Source organism: Limulus polyphemus, unplaced genomic scaffold (genome assembly GCF_000517525.1).
Source record: "Limulus polyphemus unplaced genomic scaffold, Limulus_polyphemus-2.1.2 Scaffold1, whole genome shotgun sequence".
In the NCBI taxonomy this organism is placed as follows: domain Eukaryota; kingdom Metazoa; phylum Arthropoda; class Merostomata; order Xiphosura; family Limulidae; genus Limulus; species Limulus polyphemus.
The window spans coordinates 1,294,755-1,317,202 of record NW_013665611.1 but is presented as its reverse complement, the minus strand read 5'-3'; the positions used below and the strand labels follow the sequence as shown (position 1 = coordinate 1,317,202).

Genomic DNA, 22,448 nt, shown 5'->3' with positions numbered 1-22,448 from the left:
GTAATAGATAGAAAGAGTTAAAAGCCACAAGAGTTAAAGTGATATTATTAATATTGTCTTCTATTCTCGCTACCTGCAAACTTTTTCGTACAATATTCACTTGAAAACGAACGATATATCAAAAGAAGATAGCATAGGCTTGCGAATTTAAACTTCATAAAAGTTGTTGTGGTTTTAATAATGAATTTTCCATACTACAGCTACGTAGATTTCGAAAATAATTATTATTTTTTCTAGCCAGTAAAGATTTTTCATAAATCGGAAAGAAAAAAATCTTATTCAGATCAAGTTATTATTTTGTTTACCATAATGAACATTGTTTATTATTATGTTTGTTAACAAAATTACAAACAAACTGAAGAAAAGGGAAGAACACATGTCAAACGAATTTGCATTCTCATTCATCCTGATTTTTTTTGTGTGTGTGTGAAATCTATATATCTTTTAGTCTATTGTTGTGGTCTTTTTTTATGTATTGTGTTATGACGTTTCGTGAAAAATGGATATCATTTTCAGATTCAGCGTGCACGAATTGCTGTAGCACGTATAAAATTCAAGACAATAAAACCATCGAAGGCCTGTGTAATTAATGCAGGTCATAAGTTCTCTGTCAATCGAGATCTATAACTTCCAATTGTAAAATCGAATTTTAAAACAATCTGCGTTTTTTTAGTTGTTTGTTTATTCTAGCTGTTACTGTTTGTTATCTGGTTCTCTAAACTGATGACTAAGTAGTCATATGAAAATAAACTGATAACTAAGTAGTCATATAAAAATTTACAAAATCTTCTTATAGTGCAACAAATTAAGCATGTTTATTGATCGTATTTTGAACAAAATAATAACAAATGTGCATCAACGTTGATGATGCTGTAACTTTCAACTGTCCAGTAGTTCCTAGATATTTTGAGTTTAGTATGTTTCTTCAAACGATTTGAATACTTTTATTATGAGCGTTTGGAGTCTGAACTGGACTTTATAAACGAAAATCTAATATATATAGAGAGAGAGTAGAAAATGTAGAAAAGTAAACGTTCGCTGTTGTTAGATGTGTAATAGCTTAAACGTATTGATTTCTAAAGCTTTACCAGCTTAAACTGTAATTTTTAAAGTATTGTACTGCATATATAAATAGCATTTCAGAGAATCATTTGTCTCTCATTGTCCAGCCCAAATGATGAGTTCTGGTACTGAACAAAATGCCTCTTCGGCAGTGACTTATGGGAGTAAGATAGGCCTGAAATGCTATTTTTGACCGCTGATTTTGAATTCGAAAAGGTAAAATTAAGAGAAATGTGGGGAAGAAACCTTTACAGTTTGCTTTTATAAATATTTTAGGCCTATTGATGTCTTACAAATGTAAAAGTGAATTTCAGAAAAAAGAAAGTGTGTTTCTACAACAATTTCAAGGGGAAATAAATATTCAAAGGAGAGAAACTGATTTTTTTTTCTGTTTTACTTTTCTTAAATGTTCTTGTGTGTGCCACCGTTTATTAATCAAAATCTATGAATAAACTATTGCAAAAGCAGAGAACAATTCACTTGAAGGAAAGCCTGAAATTTAACTTATATCATATTGTTGTAATAAAACGTTAGAAAAAAATTAGATGTTTACTATTTTTCTAATAAACGAAGAACTTCTGAAAAAAAATAGCACATTAAAAAAATTCCGATATCAAAACAAAAATAAATAATTTACTAAATTCTGTAGCTCTTTCGAGAGTTATGAAGACTCTCGTCATTAAAATAAGTATAAAACACAACTAAAATTAAGTTTGATTGCCAATGTTGTTGTTTTATACATCCCTCCTAATTAATACTTTACCGATTCTTAATCAAAAATGTGCAAAAGAACCATTCAGACTTTTTTCAGAGATACCCACGGATTATCAGTAATTCTCAGATATAGTTTTTAATGGATAAATTAAAACTGTTCAATTGTGACGACGTTTTTAATCTACTCATTTGAAGCTGCATTTCAGAAGTATTTTAGATCTATCTTTTGTCTGTCATAAACCATTATCTACAAGATCGGTCACTCAGTATCTTAATTCATCAATTGGAATGATTATACACATGAAGTATTATTTGTATGCTTTCAATATATTTAATGCAATATAGGTTTCCATTGTTTTTTTTTTACTTAGCAATGTGGAATATGTAACACTGATGCTTTTAATTTATTTTTCCGGATTATTCAATAAACAGGCTACGATAATCTAATTTTCTCTTTATTCCCTAGATTCTAAGTTTCGATGAGAAGGAAACATAAAACCCGGGCTATCATTCAACTCACCACTAAGTTAGATAAGTTTCAGGGAATTCCACTCCTTCATCAGCAACCCTGAACAAGGGCAAATCAAAAGCCAAGAAAAGACTCTTATAGTGGTGGTCTGTAAGTTATGTGTATAGCGTTTGAGTTGTCCAAGGTTACTGGTAAAGGGTGTAATTCTTGAAACCGGTCTAACTCAGTGACGAACGATGAGTTAAATGATAGATTGTTCATCATGTTCTTTCTGGTCTAAATTTACAATTTTGGGGACGAGAAAAAAAAACAGATTGTTTGGTGAATAATCCAGAAGAATAAATTAGTTACATTAATACTATATATTCTACAAAATCTATACAAGTATAGTTTTATTGTTGTGAGCAAAACACTATACAATTACAATTTACAAATCTCCACTGTATGAGGCTTAGTATTGCTTTTTCGATTTGCTCTTGCCTAGGATTACTAAGGAAGGGTAGAATTCACCGAAACTTTTGAAACTCATTGACAAGTGGTGATCTCAATAACAGACAGGGCTTTATATTTCCTTTTGTCTTTCGTGTTGAAAGAAATAATTACATCTTCTGCAGCAACTTTAGTTGGGCCTAAGTTAGGCGTTAATGCTTCGTTAGGTTAAGAATTTACTCCAGATACAAACTGTTAGAGCAAATTACCATTTACTCTTGAAGAAGGACTGTGGATCTAAGGTTCAACTGTAGATCTGAGGTTCAGTGATTTCCGCCCCGTTACAGAAAAAAAAATCGCGTTCCGAATTATGGGGCCGTGGATGCATTATAAGAGTGACGGTCACATCCCACTATTCAGATTGACAAGAATAACCCAATTAGGAACAGCTAACTCAGAAATTCAACAAACAAAATCACCTTTTCGTTATTCTTGGGTCTTTTTAGAGATTTACAGTTCATCAATAAATTTGAGTTTTTATACGTAATTAGTTTAAAGAAAGTGCTGACATATTCAGAGTAACGAACAGACACCATAAAAATATAAAAATGTAACAGTGATATGTGCTATTATATGCACAAAATAATATAAAGTTTTTTTTCTAAGGGTTCTTATGCAGTGGGTATGTCCTTAAATCACCCAATTTGCATGTAGAACAAGAAGGAAAAAAAGGCCTAAATATAGAACTCTAGTTTTAGGCACTTTTCGGTTAAGACATTAGTTCATATCGTTGTTTCTGACAAAAATGTTATTTTTGTTAAACACAAACTACACAATGAGCTTTCTGTGTTGTGCCCACCACGGGTATCGAAACCCGGTTTTTAGCGTTATAAGCCTTCAGACTTACCGCTGAGCTACTAGAGGCATTTCTAAGTGTTTGTATTTTTTATTTCGACTTGTTTTGTATACAAATTACATTAATTTCTTATCCATGATTTTTCCAATCTGGCTCTTTGCTAATCCAAAGACTTACCGCTGTCCCAGCGGTAAGTCTTTGAATTTACATCGCTAAAATCAGGTGTTCGATTCCCCTCGGTGGACACAGCAGATAGCCCGATGTGGCTTTGCTCTAAGAAAAACACACACGCTAGAACAATAGTGAATACACGTTTCTTTTCTAAGACTGAAAAAGATAATTAACTTTGTCTCCGAATAGGTCGCCAATGGCTTGGTTCGATTAAGCATAATGCTAAGAAACTATAATAATCATGACCTTTGACCTACATTCAGCAAAAAAATCAGTAAAAAAATGATTGATTTGCTAGTAGCTTAATTGTTTTGAAATGTTCTTACGTTTTACTTATACAACTTACGAATTTCTACTTCCTATCAAACTAGCTAGACGATTATATCTTACAAAGCCAGCGTTGTCAATCAAATTACTTAAGTGGGAATATAATGAAATAGAAAAACCAGTGAGGGTCGTTTGGGGAATATGTTGACTGTTTAATTATGCTATTACCTTGCAGTGATTTTAACTATTTCTTTGTATGTTCAGATTGCAAGTAACACTAAAAGGGAGAAGAAGGGGGAATCATCTTACTTTTTCTAACGTAGCATAGGTAGAATATATTAGTATGAAACGAAAGCACGATAACATATTGATTGATAATTTATTGAAGTTTGAAATGTACAGCAACCTACGATAAATGTACTGGTAGAGCATTTGGATTCGTTATTCATCCTTGACATCAAAATGGGCGGTAATGGGATCGTAGGCAGGACTTCAGTATTTTTTAGTCTGTTGGTTTGAGTACCATCTAATGAAGATATAAGAGTAATGTAAACAAAGCTTGAAATACGGTGATCATATTGTATTCTGAAAATAGGTACAAGCAAATGCTCAACTCTGAAAGAAACACTTGGAGCAAATTGAAGCGTGAGTCAACACATTAATCATTTCTTTTAAAAAAAACTAGTTATTATGGCGTTAGTGTACTGTTATCATGTCTTTGCGGATGTCTAGATAGGAAAGCCATCTCTATTCTAGTATATGTTTGAATTATGTATTACTTTCTTCCAAACAGTCTTTATTGTAAATTCGAAAAATGCTAGAAAAAATAATTACTCTCTTATTTTTATAACTCAGATCACAATTAATGACGAAATTAAACAGTCCCGCAAAGAAAACAAATTTCTGGTAAACCATGTTCTCTTTCTATTTGTTTTTTCCTCATCTACCTGACTCATTCAAGCCCCATTCAATATATATAAAAGCCAATTTACCCAAAGCTGGAGAATCAAAGTTTAAAACAGTTCCGTGGCACGCCATGCCTGAAAAGATCAAACAAAACCGCCACATTTTAACCGAAGTCGTCACAATGGCTTCATTTGAACAAATGAAGTCTGAACAGAGAATAGATGCGAGACTAAATGTTCAGGCGTGAAAACACCGCAAGCTCAACAGCTCAGAACGCAAAGAATTTTTATCTTTTATTTTTTTGTTGCTAGTATAAAATCGGCTTAGCTTTGTTTAGCTTTGTGATACGTGTTACAAAGACAAGAATTTTACTATCAAGTGATAACTGCGTATCTTTAGCGAAACATCGCCATTACGCCCTTGAATGTCAGTAGTCTTTAAAACGCAAATGTTTGATAAAAACAAAACAAAAAAAGATTTGATAATGTGGAATTGCTATTTTCATTATCGACATAAAACGAACTGAGACACGGCGTAAAAGCACTTGTTCATTAGACAAAGTAAAAGTACGATCTCAAGAAAGAATGCAAAGAATGACCAACAATTATTTCTCTTTCTGTGTTCCGCTCAGTTTTTTTAAACTACAAATGCATAACATAAGTTGATGCAAATAATAATAATAATGATAACGAGGAGTTCATTAGTATTACATAATAATAGGGTAACACAGAGTTTTTAACTTGAGAACATTGAGAAGAAAAAACAAACAAAAATTCGGCAACATAAATAAGTATATTATTTTATTCTACTGACCAAGAACACTTCTCAATGTTTGCCCCAATAATAGGGTAAAACAGAGTTTTTAACTTGAGAACATTGAGAAGAAAAAAACAAATAAAAATTCGGCAACATAAATAAGTATATTATGTCATTCTACTGACCAAGAACACTTCTCAATGTTTGCCCCTATAATAGGGTAAAACAGAGTTTTTAACTTGAGAACATTGAGAAGAAAAAAACAAACAAAAATTCGGCAACATAAATAAGTATATTATTTCATTCTACTGACCAAGAACACTTCTCAATGTTTGCCCCTTTTGGGTTGTTGATAGCACAGATGTGGATCATATGAAACCATTTATTGTTGAATTTGGTGAAACAGATCGTTTGTTATTTGAAAATGGAAATACTTTTCATGAAATCATGAAAGTTGTCTTCAGATGTCGACAAAATTAACATGACCATAATTAGCAACCCATTACTTTGTTTACTGGATTTTACACATGTTATTAAAATTAGTCAACATTTTAAACATATTACGCATCGAAATATTTCTTACATAATGAATCACAAAGCCTCGTGCCATGTTTGTTTATTTGCTTGAACACTTAACTTTAAACGTGTTGGAAGCTGATAAAAACATCATGATTTTTTTATATGTTGTAATATGAAGCTCAGCTTATACGACAAAACCAATACATCCAACCAAGGATTTATAGTTTACAGTATATTTTCTGTTTATATTCGTGTCTTTTACACTCTGTCTAAGCTTGTTCATCTGTCTAACAGCTATTAATTTGACTTATAAAACTAAGATACTTATTTTTTTATCTCTATAGCTGTCTCTTCAAGATAATATTGGGAACTTTTGACCTTTTGGTTGCTTATGTTATCTTTTCACTCGGTCGAGCAAAACAGATAAGGAGTACTGAGAGATGAGAATCCCACTGGATAATCTTATATAATATCGTGATTAGTTTCACAGTAGAAACGTTTTGTTTTCGTTTGTGTCTAATAAAGCATTTCCTCTGCATAGTTGATCACGATATTAAACATGGTAAATGTTTTATTAGTATGGCATATCGATTTGTAGTAGTTCCAATACGTGGCTCGAACTAGATGACTAAACAGCACTAATAAAAAGCATTATTATAGTGAAATATATACTTAGAGAATCAAAACAATATTTGTTTTAAGAAATGAGAAAAATCTAGACTCATTCATAGTGGCGTAGTGGAGTTTACTGGTTTTGGGATGTGTGAAGTCAATCTATTTTATATGTGTAAAAATCATGACATCCAAGATTTTTAGAAGACAGGTAAGGCATGATAAGGAATTGTGTGTCTCTAGTTATTGCTGAAAAAATACTCGACACAGTTGTTAGGAAAGAAGAAACGTGAGTTTCATTTCATATACCCTCATCACTATGAATGCGCATGTGGATTTTGTTTTTTATATTCTCACAGAAAGGGTAACAAAGTATATTATGTTGTATTGAATATATATCGATGTAATTCAAAGCAAAGTTTCATCTTATTAGTATCGCCATAGTTAAATTATAGTTTATTACAATTAGGTTCACTATAAACTAATTTTTGATTTAAATTTCGTTTGAGTTTTATCATTTTCACAGTAGCGTTTAATCAGTTAAAGGTAGAATATCATTCCTAAGAAAAAATTACCCGTCATCTCCTCGTTACTCTCATGAACAGTACAAAAAATAGGTATGTAAACACATCGTAAATCAATATCTTCAGCTATTTAATTATTACATAATAACACAAATGTTTTGTCTGATCGTCTTGTCGTTTTAATTACCAAACATTTAATGTTTAAATTTTAACTTTAGGAAAAACTTATTAAACGTGTTCTTGACATTCAGACGGATAACACTGCTCCCTTTAAGGTGATATTTTAAAAAATCATGAACTTAAAATAGAGATATTGGTATTTCCGATATTACAGTTTCACTATGCAAGAAAGGCGTTACGAAAACAATATATCTGAAATATTCTAACCTGATTTCAATCATACAGATAATTAGTGGAATGAAAAACAAGGTCTATAGGAAATTATCTGCGAATTGTGTATATATATATATATATACACGCGCTTGTTCACACACACAGATATACAAATACACTGTCGTAGTAGAAAGACAGATAAATAATTACTCAAATAAGGTCAACATTAAGTTTTGCACGGATTTCTGAATTCCATCACTAATTCTTAAATCGATTAAGAACAACTATATGTTCTGTACGGGGTTTTGAACTTTGATAAAGGTCTTTATGTTGCAATAAAAGTTATGTTCTATTTTCTACAGAGCTCTTAACAGTGATAAAGTCGTTAAAGCTCAGCTAAGGTCTACATTATACTCTATATAGAGTTCTTTGATCTCTGATTACGTTTTTCAAGTTCAAGCTAACTTGAGTCTTCTTTATTGGACTGAAACGTGTTACCAACATCAGCTATTACAAATTACTGACCATGACCTATAACCTTTCAAAACATATACAGCAGAATCTTCATTCAACCAATTTAATAGTATCTTCTGTCTAGAAAGTGCTTTGTTGAATACACAGATGCAATTATAGCTGCACATAAGAGTTAACTAGACTATGTGGGATATGAATTACCCTACCCGCCTACTGATGGAGAGTCTGTTGAACATTCAGTGGTTGTAACTGTAACGAAACATGTACAGACTCAGATAATTGTGACTTAACATAAATATCCTTTCTTTTTATTGAAAGGATGTACTCGTGTGTGTTATCTTTCACTAGAATCTGAACACATGTTTTCGTTATCTTAGACCTGACCTCCCCCAAAACTTCAATTCACCTTTCCAAGTAATTAACCGTTTATATAACAATCGCAAATACAATCAGATTGCTTAGTATAATGTCAAAATAGCGGGTTATAAAGCCATTTTGAGAATAAAAAAAAATGTTTAGGTTATTCTGAGAAAGGTATCGAGTCGTAAAGTTCATATAGATTAGCGTGAAGCGATATACACGTTCACATATGCCAAAAGACAAAACAAACCTTTCTTGTTGTATGTACATGTACACCAAAACCGACAACGCTCATTTAGGTATAAAAGCAATCCTTCCGTCGTTCTTATATTATTCTGTACGTTATATTATTTTACAAACGTGAGGCTTGGCTTCCTTAATTCCTGCGAAACGAATGAAAAGTTCATCTTTGTCTGCCTATCTGTCTATCAGAAGTAGTGCGCCGAACATTTCTCAGCTTATACTTGTAAAATGTATAAAGCCGTAGTATTATATCATGGGTTCTCAATAATATCTTACATATAGTTCCTATCTTTAAGAAGCAGCATACGAAGTGTCAATGTATTTACCACTATATGCGTACAACATTTATTTTCAAGGTTTTCTAACAGCTTGTATTCTGACCTCTTTTTTTTTCTTCCTCCTACTTATCAAACTCTTGAAATTGCATGATTTGTTAACGATAAGCTTAGTTTTCCGAATGTTTTTAAACAAATCATTAGCCGCTTTGCCCCACCAGACACACGATGACCTCATGTAACATCTGACGACAATGTTTGTAAATATTTGGATTTAGATATTTTGAAACTTAAGCATGGGTAATTAAGTAATGTAATTTTCTTTTCGTATCATTGTTTTGAGGTATTTGTTTACATCACAAACTCTAAACATGTTTATTCTTGGATAATTGTCTGTTGTTGTTGTTTTTGTTTTTTTTTGTTTCGAAGACAGCTGTCTTTATAAAATATTTGATTTTCTATTTCTATAGAAACTAACAAAGAAAGTAACGAATTATAATGATATTTGGGCTATCCTGACTTTCGAAAATAACTTCTTACCGGTGTAATCCATCAAACTAATTTTTTTAGATTATCTGCAAGATTTATTCCTTCTTTAGATATCGAGATTACGATAGATATACCGATTAGCAGCTAGATGAACGGACAGCAAAAATTCCCAGTCATTAAAAAGGTTAAAGTATTCAAATGATATCATTGCGAGATCACTTGGAGTATATATATATATGTGTGGAAAAAGTGAGATTGACAATGATAAAGTGTTGTCTTACACGTATTGAAAATCATCAAAAAAATGTTAACTTATCATCCATTTAAGAAAATCAGCACTCTGGACGTACGCCCTCCCCCCCCCTCTCGTGGCTAAGAGGTAAGCTTTATGGCTTATATGCTAAAAATCGGGTTTCAATACCCGTGGTGGGTACAGCGCAGACACCCCATTGTGTAGCTTTGCCCTTAAAAACATAAAAGAAACCAACTGAACGTGTAATTTACGTCTATTTAATATAATGAAATGATTGTTTTTATACATTTAATATTTGAAGTGTTGAGTTTGGAATATGCTTATGTGCATCAATTTTAATATATTCTTGCCGTGGATATGTATTATCTGTAATTAGAAGTTTTTATTGTCGTGGATATGTATTATCTGTAATTAGAAGTTTTTCGTTTTCACTCAAATATACTAAATTAGTACGTTACCTTTCTTCGGTACAATACTTCGCACTGTGTCCCCACGCTTGTCGGCACTGGGATCCTGCCCAGACTGGTATCGAGCATATAGTTCCAGCATATATTCAGGAGGAGAAGGATATGAGTGAGGACTGTTAGTCATCTTCTTGGACTCAGTGCTTAAAGAAGTTTCAACATCCAGGAGAGACCTCAAGGCATCCTGCAAGAGCATGTCTTTTCTACTCTTACTTTGTAGAGATGCCACGCTTCTGGTGGATACAATCAACCCCACAAGCAATAAGTAGGCTAGAGCGCACATTGAAAAAGTCGTCTTTAATTGACTAGTACTTGTAGAAAGTAAGTTAAGGTTTATCATGGCGTTTTGCCCGACTTCACTTAAAAATATTATGAAGGCAACAATTATTAATTCCTTTCACCGACTTTTGTTACACAAAACGGTTTTATCTCTCTTACAAATATCAACCCGTACAAGCTGACGAGGTAAACACAAGCAGATAACTAGACTTGTTGCTAAGCATATTCAGGTGAGCATCTGGAATAAAGACAAATCCCATAGATAGCCAATCAACCAAGTCCGTTGATATAAAAATATAGTACTAGGATGTTTCCGAGCAACGACGAGGAGAAATTACTGGTTATTCACTACAGAGACAACAATGGGGAACGCACTGCATCACAACAGTGATCGCTGGTTGTTATGAATGAACGTTAGCCACACGGAGCTCGAGATAGAAAACCGCCCAACCACTGACGGACGCTACTTGTAAAATGGCCCATCCCTTTTGACTGTCCTGTACTAGAGCGTCTTAGAAGATACACTGACTATCCCTTCTCAGAAGTACCCCCCCCCCCTCCGCTTACAAACATAAATCACATTTATTTCATTTTTTTTAGTTGTTACTAATACATCCCTAACTACCATCACATAATATCATTCAACAGATTTTAACCTTCTCAGAAGTCTCCCCCTTCGCTTACAAACACGAGTCACATTTCTTTTTTTCTTTATATTTAGTTGTTACTAATGTATCCAAACTACCGTCACATAATATCATTCAACAGATTTTAACCTTCCATTGATCTAAAACCAACAGCTTATCTTAAGAACTGGACTGTTAAATGCAGCATTTAATATATATATATATATATATTTGTTTATCTGTAATTGCCAGCTTTAGCCCTCCAGTGGTTCAGCGGTAAGTCCGAAGACTTATAACACTAAAAACCGTGTTTCGATATCCGTAGTGGGCAGATAGACCACGTATAGCTTTGTGCATAACATCGAACAAACAAACAAACAAAATTGTCAGTTTTTAAGTGAAAAATAATGAAAAAAATTATGTAAGTCTGACCAACGTTTTTAATTTTAGATATAAACTTATAGTGCATCTTTAATAGGATAAGCAATAATGTTTTTATGGAAAAGTGAATTCCTTGCGAGAAAAAATTAAAAGCTTTTACATGACTAAAAACTGTTGAGGATTTTATAAATTTACACTGCATGAGATTTGTTTGCTACTATATAAAATATAAAAACATTAAAATCGTAAATGAAGAATAAACCTTTAGAACGATTTCGTAATTTTAGCTCAAATAATTTCAAACGTTTCTGGATACGCCAATTAAAAAAACTCTGCGTTATACGTAGAAACACAAAATTTAGTTTGAAGTTAAGCACAAAGCTATACAATGGGCTATCTGTAGACATATCGCTGTGCCACTAGGGAGCGAAACAAAAAAAAAAGAGTCGAGACTAAACATATTGGTAAAACTTAAAAATTCATAATTTGATCGTCTCGAAAGTATCATTCTTGACAGTATGCCTAGTGTAATTTTTGAGTGTTATATATCATTTATCTGTATAATTTAAATATGTAGGTTCGTAAAGTCAGATACAATTTTAAAGGTTTTTAAAACATAGAGAACAAAAGTTATAAACTATTACAAGATGGATAATTTCTGTAGGTCTGGCCTACATTTTTAATTTTAAAGATAAATACCAATCGCACCTTTAAAGTGAAGTCTTTGCAAGGAAAAATTAAAAGCTATGTATAACTCTAAGAACTGTTGTGGGTTTTATAAATTTATGATACATAAGGTTTGTTCGTTGTTAATAACAATAATGTTAAAAATTATATATCTTTAAATACGTTAACTCAAAGTATCATCGCTTATACAGGAATTCGAATATCAACCAACATGTCAGTTGTGTGTTTTCATCTCTTGACCATAATATTTCTAACGCTAATGTAGATCACGTACACAAAGCAACAATTTAAAATTTTTAAATTTGCATTGTTGTTCAACCACGTTTTTAGCCTTATTTCGCGAAGGAAGTCTATGAGAACGTTTTTATAAACTAAAAAAAAAAAAGAAATAAGTTTTTGTTATTTTGGGAAAATCGCACAAAGCTACACAAGGACTATATATGTGTTAGTTGTTAGTAATTTTGTACTGATAGTCAAGAGGGACGGCAGCCACTCAACAGCACCTACCAGTAACTCTTGAGCTAATATAATCGAATAAGGGATTTGACAGTCACTCTTATAACCTACTCTCCAACTGAAAGTGCGAGAGTGATATATTATTTTTATTTTTGTGGCAAACAGAACGCGAACCGTTGATAGGCCGGCACGCTAACCTCTAGGCCATAACCGACACATAAAATAACTATCAATTACATGTTTGAATAAGTTTCAAACATGTAATTTGCGTATACAATGGACACTATGACTTGATTTGTCAACTGCAACAGTGTCACTTATTGTATTGGAGGACTATCGTACCCTGCAATCATAATGCCAGAAAATCACATGTATAAATATGTAAAGTAACAAAACGCATTTTATGGAAGTACTGTTATTCAACACTTTTGATATTATCTTTGGACTTAGAACCAAGTAGAAACAACGTTCAAATTTCACTTGGTGGATCGATGGTCATTTATGTTTGTGCGTCTATGAACACAATATGTAAAAACATCTTGAAACAGAAGGCTAATACGATGAGCGATGTTACATTATGCTAGAGTAAGTCTTGAAACAGAAGGCTAATACGATGAGCGATGTTACATTATGCTAGAGTAAGTCTTGAAACAGAAGGCTAATACAATGAGCGATGTTACATTATGTTAGAGTAAGTTAAAAGCAGTGAAAAGTGAAAAATTTATTTCACTTATTTCTATGTTTGCTTTCAATCTCTTCAGTTTCTACGTGGAATCAATTTCAAATTAAAAAAGGGAAGTTGAAATCATCTTTAGAGTTTAAAAGGTTTTTTTTCTTTAATTTCGCGCAAAGCTACACGAGGGCTATCTGCGCTAGCCGTCCCTAATTTAGCAGTGTAAGACTAGAGGGAAGGCAGCTAGTCATCACCACCCACCGCCAACTCTTGGGCTACTCTTTTACCAACGAATAGTGGGATTGACTGTCACTATATAACGCCCCACGGCTGAAAGGGCGAGCATGTTCGGTGTGACGGAGATTCGAACCCGCGACCCTCAGTTTAAAAGGGGGAGTTGAAATCACCTTTAAATTAAAAAGGGGAAGTTGAAATCATCTTTAAGTTTGAAAGGAGGAGTTGAAATCATCTTTAAGCTTGAAAGGAGGAGTTGAAATCATCTTTAAATTAAAAAGGGGAAGCTGAAATCATCTTTAAATTAAAAAGGGGAAGTTGAATCATCTTTACATTTAAAAGGAGAAGTTGAAACCATCTTTAAGTTTGAAAGGGGGAGTTGAAATCACCTTTAAATTAAAAAGGGGAAGTTGAAATCATCTTTAAGTTGAAAAGGGGAAGTTGGAATCATCTTTAAATTATATAGGTGGTTTATTGAATGTGGTATCTTTCAAGCTAAATTAATGTGCGCTTCTATAATGTTTCAAAGTTCCTCGGCAAATTTTACTTCTTATTTCTGTACTGTTCAAATAATAAAAAAAGTTTTTTTTCTTCTGATTAACCATTCATTATTAACATGCTTTTGTAAAAAAAATATTTCTAAACAAATTTTGGGTTTTCTATACTTGATTACAACTTCACCATACAAATCTATAAATAAGGTCGTTGAAATTTTGTTTTTTCTAAACTTGATTACTACTTCACCATATAAATCTATAAATAAGGTCGTTGAAATTTAGATTTTTCTAAACATGATTACTACTTCACCGTACAAATCTATAAATAAGGTCGTTGAAATTTTGGTTTTTCTAAACTTGATTACTACTTCACCATATAAATCTACAAATAAGGTCGTTGAAATTTTGATTTTTCTAAACATGATTACTACTTCACCGTACAAATCTATAAATAAGGTCGTTGAAATTTTGATTTTTCTAAACATGATTACTACTTCACCGTACAAATCTATAAATAAGGTCGTTGAAATTTCAGCTCTTTGTTACTTAATTCTATAGGATAAATAAAAGAAACTGCTGAAAGTTCCCGTAGTTTCTCTTTAAATAATGGGCATTGAAAAGGTAAAGCTATACTTGAAAGTTCTTACTTTGTTAGGTAAATTCACGTTCTAAAGGTCGTGCCTAAGCTAACAATAGTCACTGATGTGCCGAAAGCTCTTGCGCCGAACACCTGTGGTGTGGAATAATGGTCATTAGTGTTACCGGTCCTTCTGCGGCAGGAAGAGAACAGCTTTGGCCACTACCTCGGCCACGGCAAACTCTCCTAAGACAAACACACGCTCCAGCGTGTGGCTGGCTCCTCTGTTATCGGTGAATGTTAGATGCATTACATGCATACCCCTGGGAGAATGTCAGTGCAGTCAAACTTGGGGTACAACAAGAACACAGAGTAAATAACCATTTGTCTGTCACTAGCTCAAAAGAAACCCTAATATTAGGGGAGCAGTGTTTTAATAATTAGTAAAACGAATGTATAAATGCCTCTTATACCTGCTTATATCTGATCTACACCCATTCTAAATAGCTAGCTTTGCTTTGTCTTCCTTTGTAGGAAGTACAATTTGGCTTCGTATACATTATCTTTTTGCGCTAACTCTTGAGTGGACTGAAATTTACAGCAAAAATAAATGACCAGTTGAAAACGATTACGCATCCCAGTATGAGAAGCCCAGGTTAATAACTACTTAGGCAGATGAAACGATTGATAATCATAACGTATACGTGAAATAATAGTCATAATATTAGGTTAAAAATTACAACATTATTAATGTCAGTTGCAATGAATACAGTGGATATACATAAACATATACATATATGTGTATTTATAACGTTATATAACCATTATTTTTTCCCTTGTTTGTTTGATATTGTATTTTATTATTAAAGATTTGAGAGAACATTTTGAAAGGATTGAGAGTGCTTTATTTAAAGGAAAGGGAATAAAACATCTGAATGCCTTTCTTCAAAACAAATTACTTTAATGTTACACATTTAGAGGTAAACGTTACTCTATAGAAACCTTAATCACTCAGTCGTTGTTTTGTGTGTGTTTGTGTACATGTTTAAGAAATTTATGAAAAATATTTATAATTTCCTCTGAATTCCATTAAGCTTCCACAGAAAACACAACATAGACCTTAAGAGTGTTTTATTAAAGTAATTTCTTAATTCTAATCTATCAAACTAAAAACAGTCGATTAAAGTAAAGTCTGATTAAGACTGAGATATTATAAAACTCACAATATTAGCTACGAAACCTCTACAGGTGCATCCAATATTTGGTTTAAACGACAATTCGAACGTAATTTGGCCCTGTGGCTATGAATTTCGGAGCAATATCACAAAATATTCCGCGTACTTTAAGCCGTGGAAGCTTTATAAGAGTGAGTGTCAATCCATGGATGGTGAAGGGTAGGGCGCTACTCGCTGGCTGCCTTTCCTCTGGTCGGTAGTTTAACATTAGGGAATGCAACAGGTAGCTTTGTTATAAATACAAATATAAACGATATTATAGATCAATTTTAAATGAATTTTGTTTAAATTTCACTACAGATCAATCTTTTTACACGTTTTTTTGAAACGTCTTCAAAAATTAATTTTTTCCTTGCACTGATTCTAATCTTAAGACGATTAATTATTTAACTGAAAATAAACCTTACACTTATTATTCACAATAATATTTGGATACGTAAACCCTGTGTTTGTTTTAAGTAAAACCCCACCCATATAAATTAATATGTGCTTTTTAAGATATACCATCTTTTTGTTTTAGTCTTTTGTATTAATTTTTTTGTAAAAAACAACAACATAAAACAATGTTTAATAAAAACAGGGCTGTTTATATATATATATATATATCAAGAATTTAAAAGTAATAATATAATATTGGATTTTGAAACTTAGTTTAGTAATTATTGTTATTATTATTATCGTCCACCGAGAAGCAAAAACTAGTTATCTTTCACTCCAAAATTAATCACAATTATCTGAAGTCCAGTGTAACAAGTTATTCTCTCTCCTCATGCAAATGTGTAAATAATTATCGAACCATTAAAGATGAGTGATGCGTATATTTCACCCACAATTAGAACAAATCTATGCAACGTTTAAAAAATAATAAATAATTTCAACTTCAAAGATTGAATCTCAATCTTTATAAGTATAATAAAATGATTTATTTAAGTCACAAATTATTCGATTTCATTGTTTTGGTAAGAGCATGTTTTCAACATCGTCATGATTTAACCAAGTTACATTTCGTGATTCTAAATATAGAATTTATAATAATACAGAACCTTACAAGGAGACAATGGATAATGCATGCTGACTGAACAAGATCTCTGAGAGCTTAAAATCTATAAACCAAGTAAACACTTAAAATAAAGATGAGAAAGGACATCCTAGGCATTATTTCATATTGGTTTTGGAATGTTTCACCAACTGTGGATATCCAACGGATTTCTTTTGGACAGCTGTGTTGTTAGTTTTACTGATTTTCTTCGGATTTTTGTTGTTGTTTCTGACGATTTTGAAGGAATGTGTTTAGAAGATGAAAACTAAATTTATTGTTTTGATTCTTCTTCAGGAAAAATGTTTACTTTTTACAGGTTTTAAAACAGATTTTCCGCTGTTTCTGAAACCATAAAACTAAATATTATAAGACTGTTTGTCTGCTGAATTTCACACAAAGCTATATGAGGGTTCACTGCGCTAGCCTTCTCTATTTGTAAGGTGGTAGTCCAAAAGAAAAGCGGCTATGAGTCAATACCACCCCCAGTCCACTTTTAAACTAATCTTGTCAGACCGAATTGTGGAATTTGACCGTCACTTTTATAACGCACTCATGGTGTCGAAGTGCGGCACGCGGTATTTGTGTGTGTGTGTGTGTGCTCGGCCCATTGTAAATATAAGTGAAAACTCATATTCTGGCCAAATAGAGATCCGAGAAGTGGTGTGATGTTACAAAACAAAATCTTGACTTAATGTGGCCAAAATAAGTTTTCTAAAAACAAATAGTGCTTTTAGCAACTTCTGATGAATCTGCTGACACCAGAGGGTACTAGTATGTACACGTGAATAACGCAGGAAGCTGTGGATGAAGAGTAGGCTGCTTGGCGCCAGAAACACGAAACAAACCACTTCTTGCTCTCGCCATATGCACCAATCTTCTGCTATCAACATTTACCGCCAAAAAGGCACGTATTTTGAGTTATACCGCAGGCGCCACTGAGTTTTTCTCGGGCCTACACGTCTTAGACAAACCGCTCTTATCAAATATTGTCAGTCTCTTGTTCTATGCTCGGCGCCGAACACTTTCTCAAGGTCCAGGAAATAACCTCTGGCTACAACAAACTGACGTATATTATCTATCCTAAAAAGACCGAAAAATTGTTTCGCAATTATTTCAGAAAATATACAATGGTTCGATAATATAACGACGAGATATCACTGCAAGATCTAATCATATGTTTTATAGTATTAGGAAAAAAGAAGTAGAAATTTATATTGTAGTATAAGTTAAAGAAAAAAAAAGATGAGACGAGAAATGTTTCAGTTTAAATAATATGAAGCACTGGAAGATAACTGATCTATTGAAGAATTAAACTTGTAAGCCTTATTTTCTTCTTTACCAAATTATGGACTCGTAAATATATTAGGTTAGAAGCCAAAGCGTGATGATAATATCTTTAGAAATAGTATTTTAGAGTAAGTTCGTTTGAATTATTATGGTGGATTAACTAGGTTTTGTCACGATATTTAGACTTGAAAAATAAATAAGGAATATTTCTGGCAAAAAAAGTATATGAAGGATATTAGAGAAATAATACGGGCGATTATCGACAAAGCGTATCAGAAAACAGTTTGTTTTTTAAAGGTAAAAATATAAATAAGCAATTATACTTGTGGTGATAATTTAGTCCTAATTTGAGAACAGAGATGGTTTTTGACTTCTTGATTGTTTTCATTTGTATGTATTTGCATGCAGGCACATGTATGTTTAATGCTTATTTCTTAATTAAACCCTAAATTGTGAGTCGATCGTATATTCAGAAAATGCCATGTTTTGGTGGCTACTTAGAAGAAGAGAAACTCCGCTAACCAACTTCTCACATAAAGCTTTTCATAAGTTCGATCTACTGCTTTGTAAAACGAAATGAAACTCTCAAAAGATTGTTTTAGTGTTGACGAAAAAAGTCTTTCCAAAGGAAGGCTACTTTCGCTCAGGATCATTTCATTTTGACCTTGATGTAAAAATGGTTTTCAACATCTTGAACAATACGCGCACTTAGCAGAAATAGCACTTAGTCTATCAATCATTGGACGATCTAAGACGATGAAAGTGGTTACAATGAAAAGAGAAAAGCATCGTTTTCGAACTATTACTTCTACTTCACAGTTTTTTTTATCATTTTTTATTGGGTTCTAACGGTTTTGGTCGACCACATTCTTTCCAATTGCCTTAACGTCAACAGGAACACCATCGTAACTGGATCTAAAATGCAAACATCGTCTTCCAACCTTGTAGTTTAAAATGTCGATAGAACATTTTATCTGTTGGGTTCAATAATAGTTAATATACCCGAATAATAGTTTCCAAAAGAGCTCTGACCAATCACAGCCTAGAAAATAAATCACGTTTGAACAGCTCTTTATCAGTTTGTCATGTTGACTGAGCATTATAATTATCTTGTCTGTAATATCTGAGAATTTAAACCGGTTTTGACGAATGAGAATGCAATAAAGGAGCTTGCTGACACAGTGTCTTTTCCGATTTAGCTGTCCATCAATTTTTTTTTGTATGTGTGACCAAGGTCCTAAAATTATTTTAATGTTAGCTTTAACGTTTAATGTAATGCCAAATGCTTGCATATTTTGAGAAAGCGACTGATGACAATTATAGAGGCGGTTATTATGAGTGGTACTCTCCATCGTCAGCGCCCCCCTCAACACATTTTGTTAAAAGGCATTGACTTCTAAAATCGGTCAGCTAGTTCCGTATCCAATATGGGGAGGATATTGTACAGATTTATAGTAAAGTACAGATTTATAGTATAGTTATTCCAAACGTCTTAATACTTAGCTGATTTAATGTTCCAATCAGACTAGAAACAACTTCTAGTTAATGAAAATTAACTGATAATAATTTAAGAATAACAGTTTAGTGTTTCAAACTCTGCAAGATGTGACAGCAATATTTAAAAAAACTAACAATTAGAAAGATCTAAAACAGTTGATGGTATTACAATTATACGGATACAAAAGTGACAGCAAATACATAAACCTGTTGAATCATCTTAAACATTTTACAATTGATGAAAACTTCTTGATTCTGGAAGGAATAAAAATTAGAACGTATCACTTCGTAATCATTAGTTAGTTTATTATTATACTAGCTGGAGTACTCGTCCCCTGGACGGAGCTTAAGTAAATTCAATATCAATAAAAGGTTATCTGAGGACATGAAAAGTTGCTTCCCTTATATGTAATTGAAAAAATTATAAAAACGCCCATCAAAACTGATAAAAAACATTTGAAACCGCAAATTTGCATGTACCTCCGAAAGGACCCAAAAAATCTTCATGCCAAATTTGGTGAAGGTCCATCAACAGGGGGCGAAGTAGTGGTAAAAAAATTAAAAAACGCCCATAAAAAAACGCAAAACGTAAAATGCAAAACTGAAAATAACCTCCATACCAATTTGGGTGAAGGTCCATTCACACACTGGTAAGTAGTTACATGGACGTACAACAGACAGTATAATCATATCTATATACATATCGATATGGAAACAAAATTATGTTTTATAACTGCATACTTAGAATTTTTATAGCTAATGCAGTAAGCCCATTACACTTGTAACATCAGTCTATGATTTCGTATAACGTACTGATCAGAATGAAACAACATTAGCGCACGTCATAAATGGATTTGATTTATATAAACAAGTGACAGTTTGTGATTTATAACAACGTATTATTTTCCTTAATGAAAGTAGGTTAGGTTTTTGAATCAGCGTCATATGCATATTGTAAAGCAGTTTTTATGAAGCCGGTTAAAAGTATTACTATGTCCATTTGTAATTATGAATGATATATAATTTACTTCAGAGCATCCAAATTGAGCTACTTTAAGCGATAATTGATGGACCGATTAATTTATTTTGGAATTTGGATCCTTGAAAATTGAAGGCTTTTTAAGTCTTTTTCTCTCGTGCAATTGCCTGTTGATGTTTCGTGTTACTCCACGTGTTCACGAGTTACGTTATTTTTTAAGTGCTTTCTAATGCAAACTGGTTTATTGTCAAATAACTCAAGCCGATAATAAGTGAGACATGAGTAAATAAATCTCTTGACAAGAGTTTGTAGTCCTCCCTCAACTGAGATCCCCTCTCACCAGCCCCACTCCACCTAAGTCCACCGGAAATACCTGTCAATCTAACTTGGATACAGATTTCAAGTGTCTAAGCCTTTTGTGTGGAGAAAAAAAAGAAGAGGAACCCCTAGAATAAGATATAACTAACCTATGTTACAACACTGAAACGTCTTGCCCTATAAGCTATTTACTTATATGTCTATCTATAACCATAGTAAAAAAAGAAAGAAAGAAAATGTTTCGAAATAAACAGAAGTAAGATCATTTAAAAAATATTGCATATTTTGTATACGTCTTATTCTTTTATCGAATACAATTTTTTTGTATTTACTGGTACATTTTGAGTTCATTGCTGCCCAAGATTTTTGGAAAATTCAAACTAAAATTACCGTTTATGGTACTATTAATGAAAAATGTGTAACATTCTGGTTCTTTTTTCATATGTATAATACGTATCACATGATATGAGCATTACACGTAATATCTCTGAAAGTGGCACAATTAAATAGTAACCAGATTTATTGCTTGGTAATAGATTCAAGGCCAGAACTGTTGTATTGGAAAGCGAGAAAATACGAAAACACTTTCGTCAAACCAAACAAAAGTAGCTTCACATCGAAACATAACCAAGTTTTCCTTCTTGTACTCTTTCTAAAACGCGAATAAGTTAACACAGTATTCCGAACTTCTTAAAATGGACGATATTTTTCGGTTACTTTCAATTTAATCTTTAACCCCATCCCCCTCCGCGAAGCTAAAGTCTGTAGGTAGAGTTAGTTGAAGACGATTTTTTGAGCTATAACAGTATCTGAAGTAATGCTTTGTCTACGCGCTATACATATATATATATTTATATATATACAAATGTGAGGTAATTTTCTCATTCAAAAGCCTAACTCAATTGATCTCTCTACCTTAAGTGCTTCTTGAAAATAAAATTTACTTTTAGTAACAATTTGATTAAAACTTCGTTCTTAGAAGTTCAATTTAAAAAACAGTGCCTTCATTCAAAACATTTCGTACTGTCATTATTATTATGTCATCCAGTGGCTCAGCGGCAAGTCTGAAGGCTTATAACACTAAAAACCGGGTTTCGATACCCATGGTGGGTACTGGTAGCCTATTGTGTAGCTTTGGGCTTAATGTTTTGTTAGTTTGTAAGATGCCCACCAGAGGTGTTAACAATGGATTAAAACAATTGTGCAACTCATAGCTAGTTCATTTAAATTTTATTGAGCAATGTAATTATATAAAGATAATCGAAATAATATAATAGTTAATTAAGTATTTTAGCAAAAACGTCAGAAATGAATGATAGTCTGAAAACCATGGAAAGTTAACGACAAATATCAGAGGCCTGTGAACTTAAACTTCATAAAATTTGTTTTGGTTTCAATAACGGATTTTCCATAATTCAGCTACGCAGATTTGAAAATAATATTCATTTTTTTTCTACCACGTAAGGATTTTTTACAAATCGGAAAGAAAAAAAACTCCTACTTAGAT

The 22,448-nt window shown here is 32.6% G+C and overlaps 1 protein-coding gene across 1 annotated transcript in view; it reads right to left on the bottom strand.

Moving 5' to 3' along the window:
- Nucleotides 1-10,766, bottom strand: part of LOC106459732 (bone morphogenetic protein 3-like) — a 41,230-nt gene extending 30,464 nt beyond the window's left edge. The window contains exon 1 of the mRNA XM_022393145.1: nt 10,171-10,766. Coding sequence (XP_022248853.1) covers nt 10,171-10,516 — 346 coding nt within the window. The 5' untranslated portion in view covers nt 10,517-10,766. The remainder of the gene's footprint in view (nt 1-10,170) is intronic.
- Between the last annotated feature and the right edge of the window lie 11,682 nt (nt 10,767-22,448).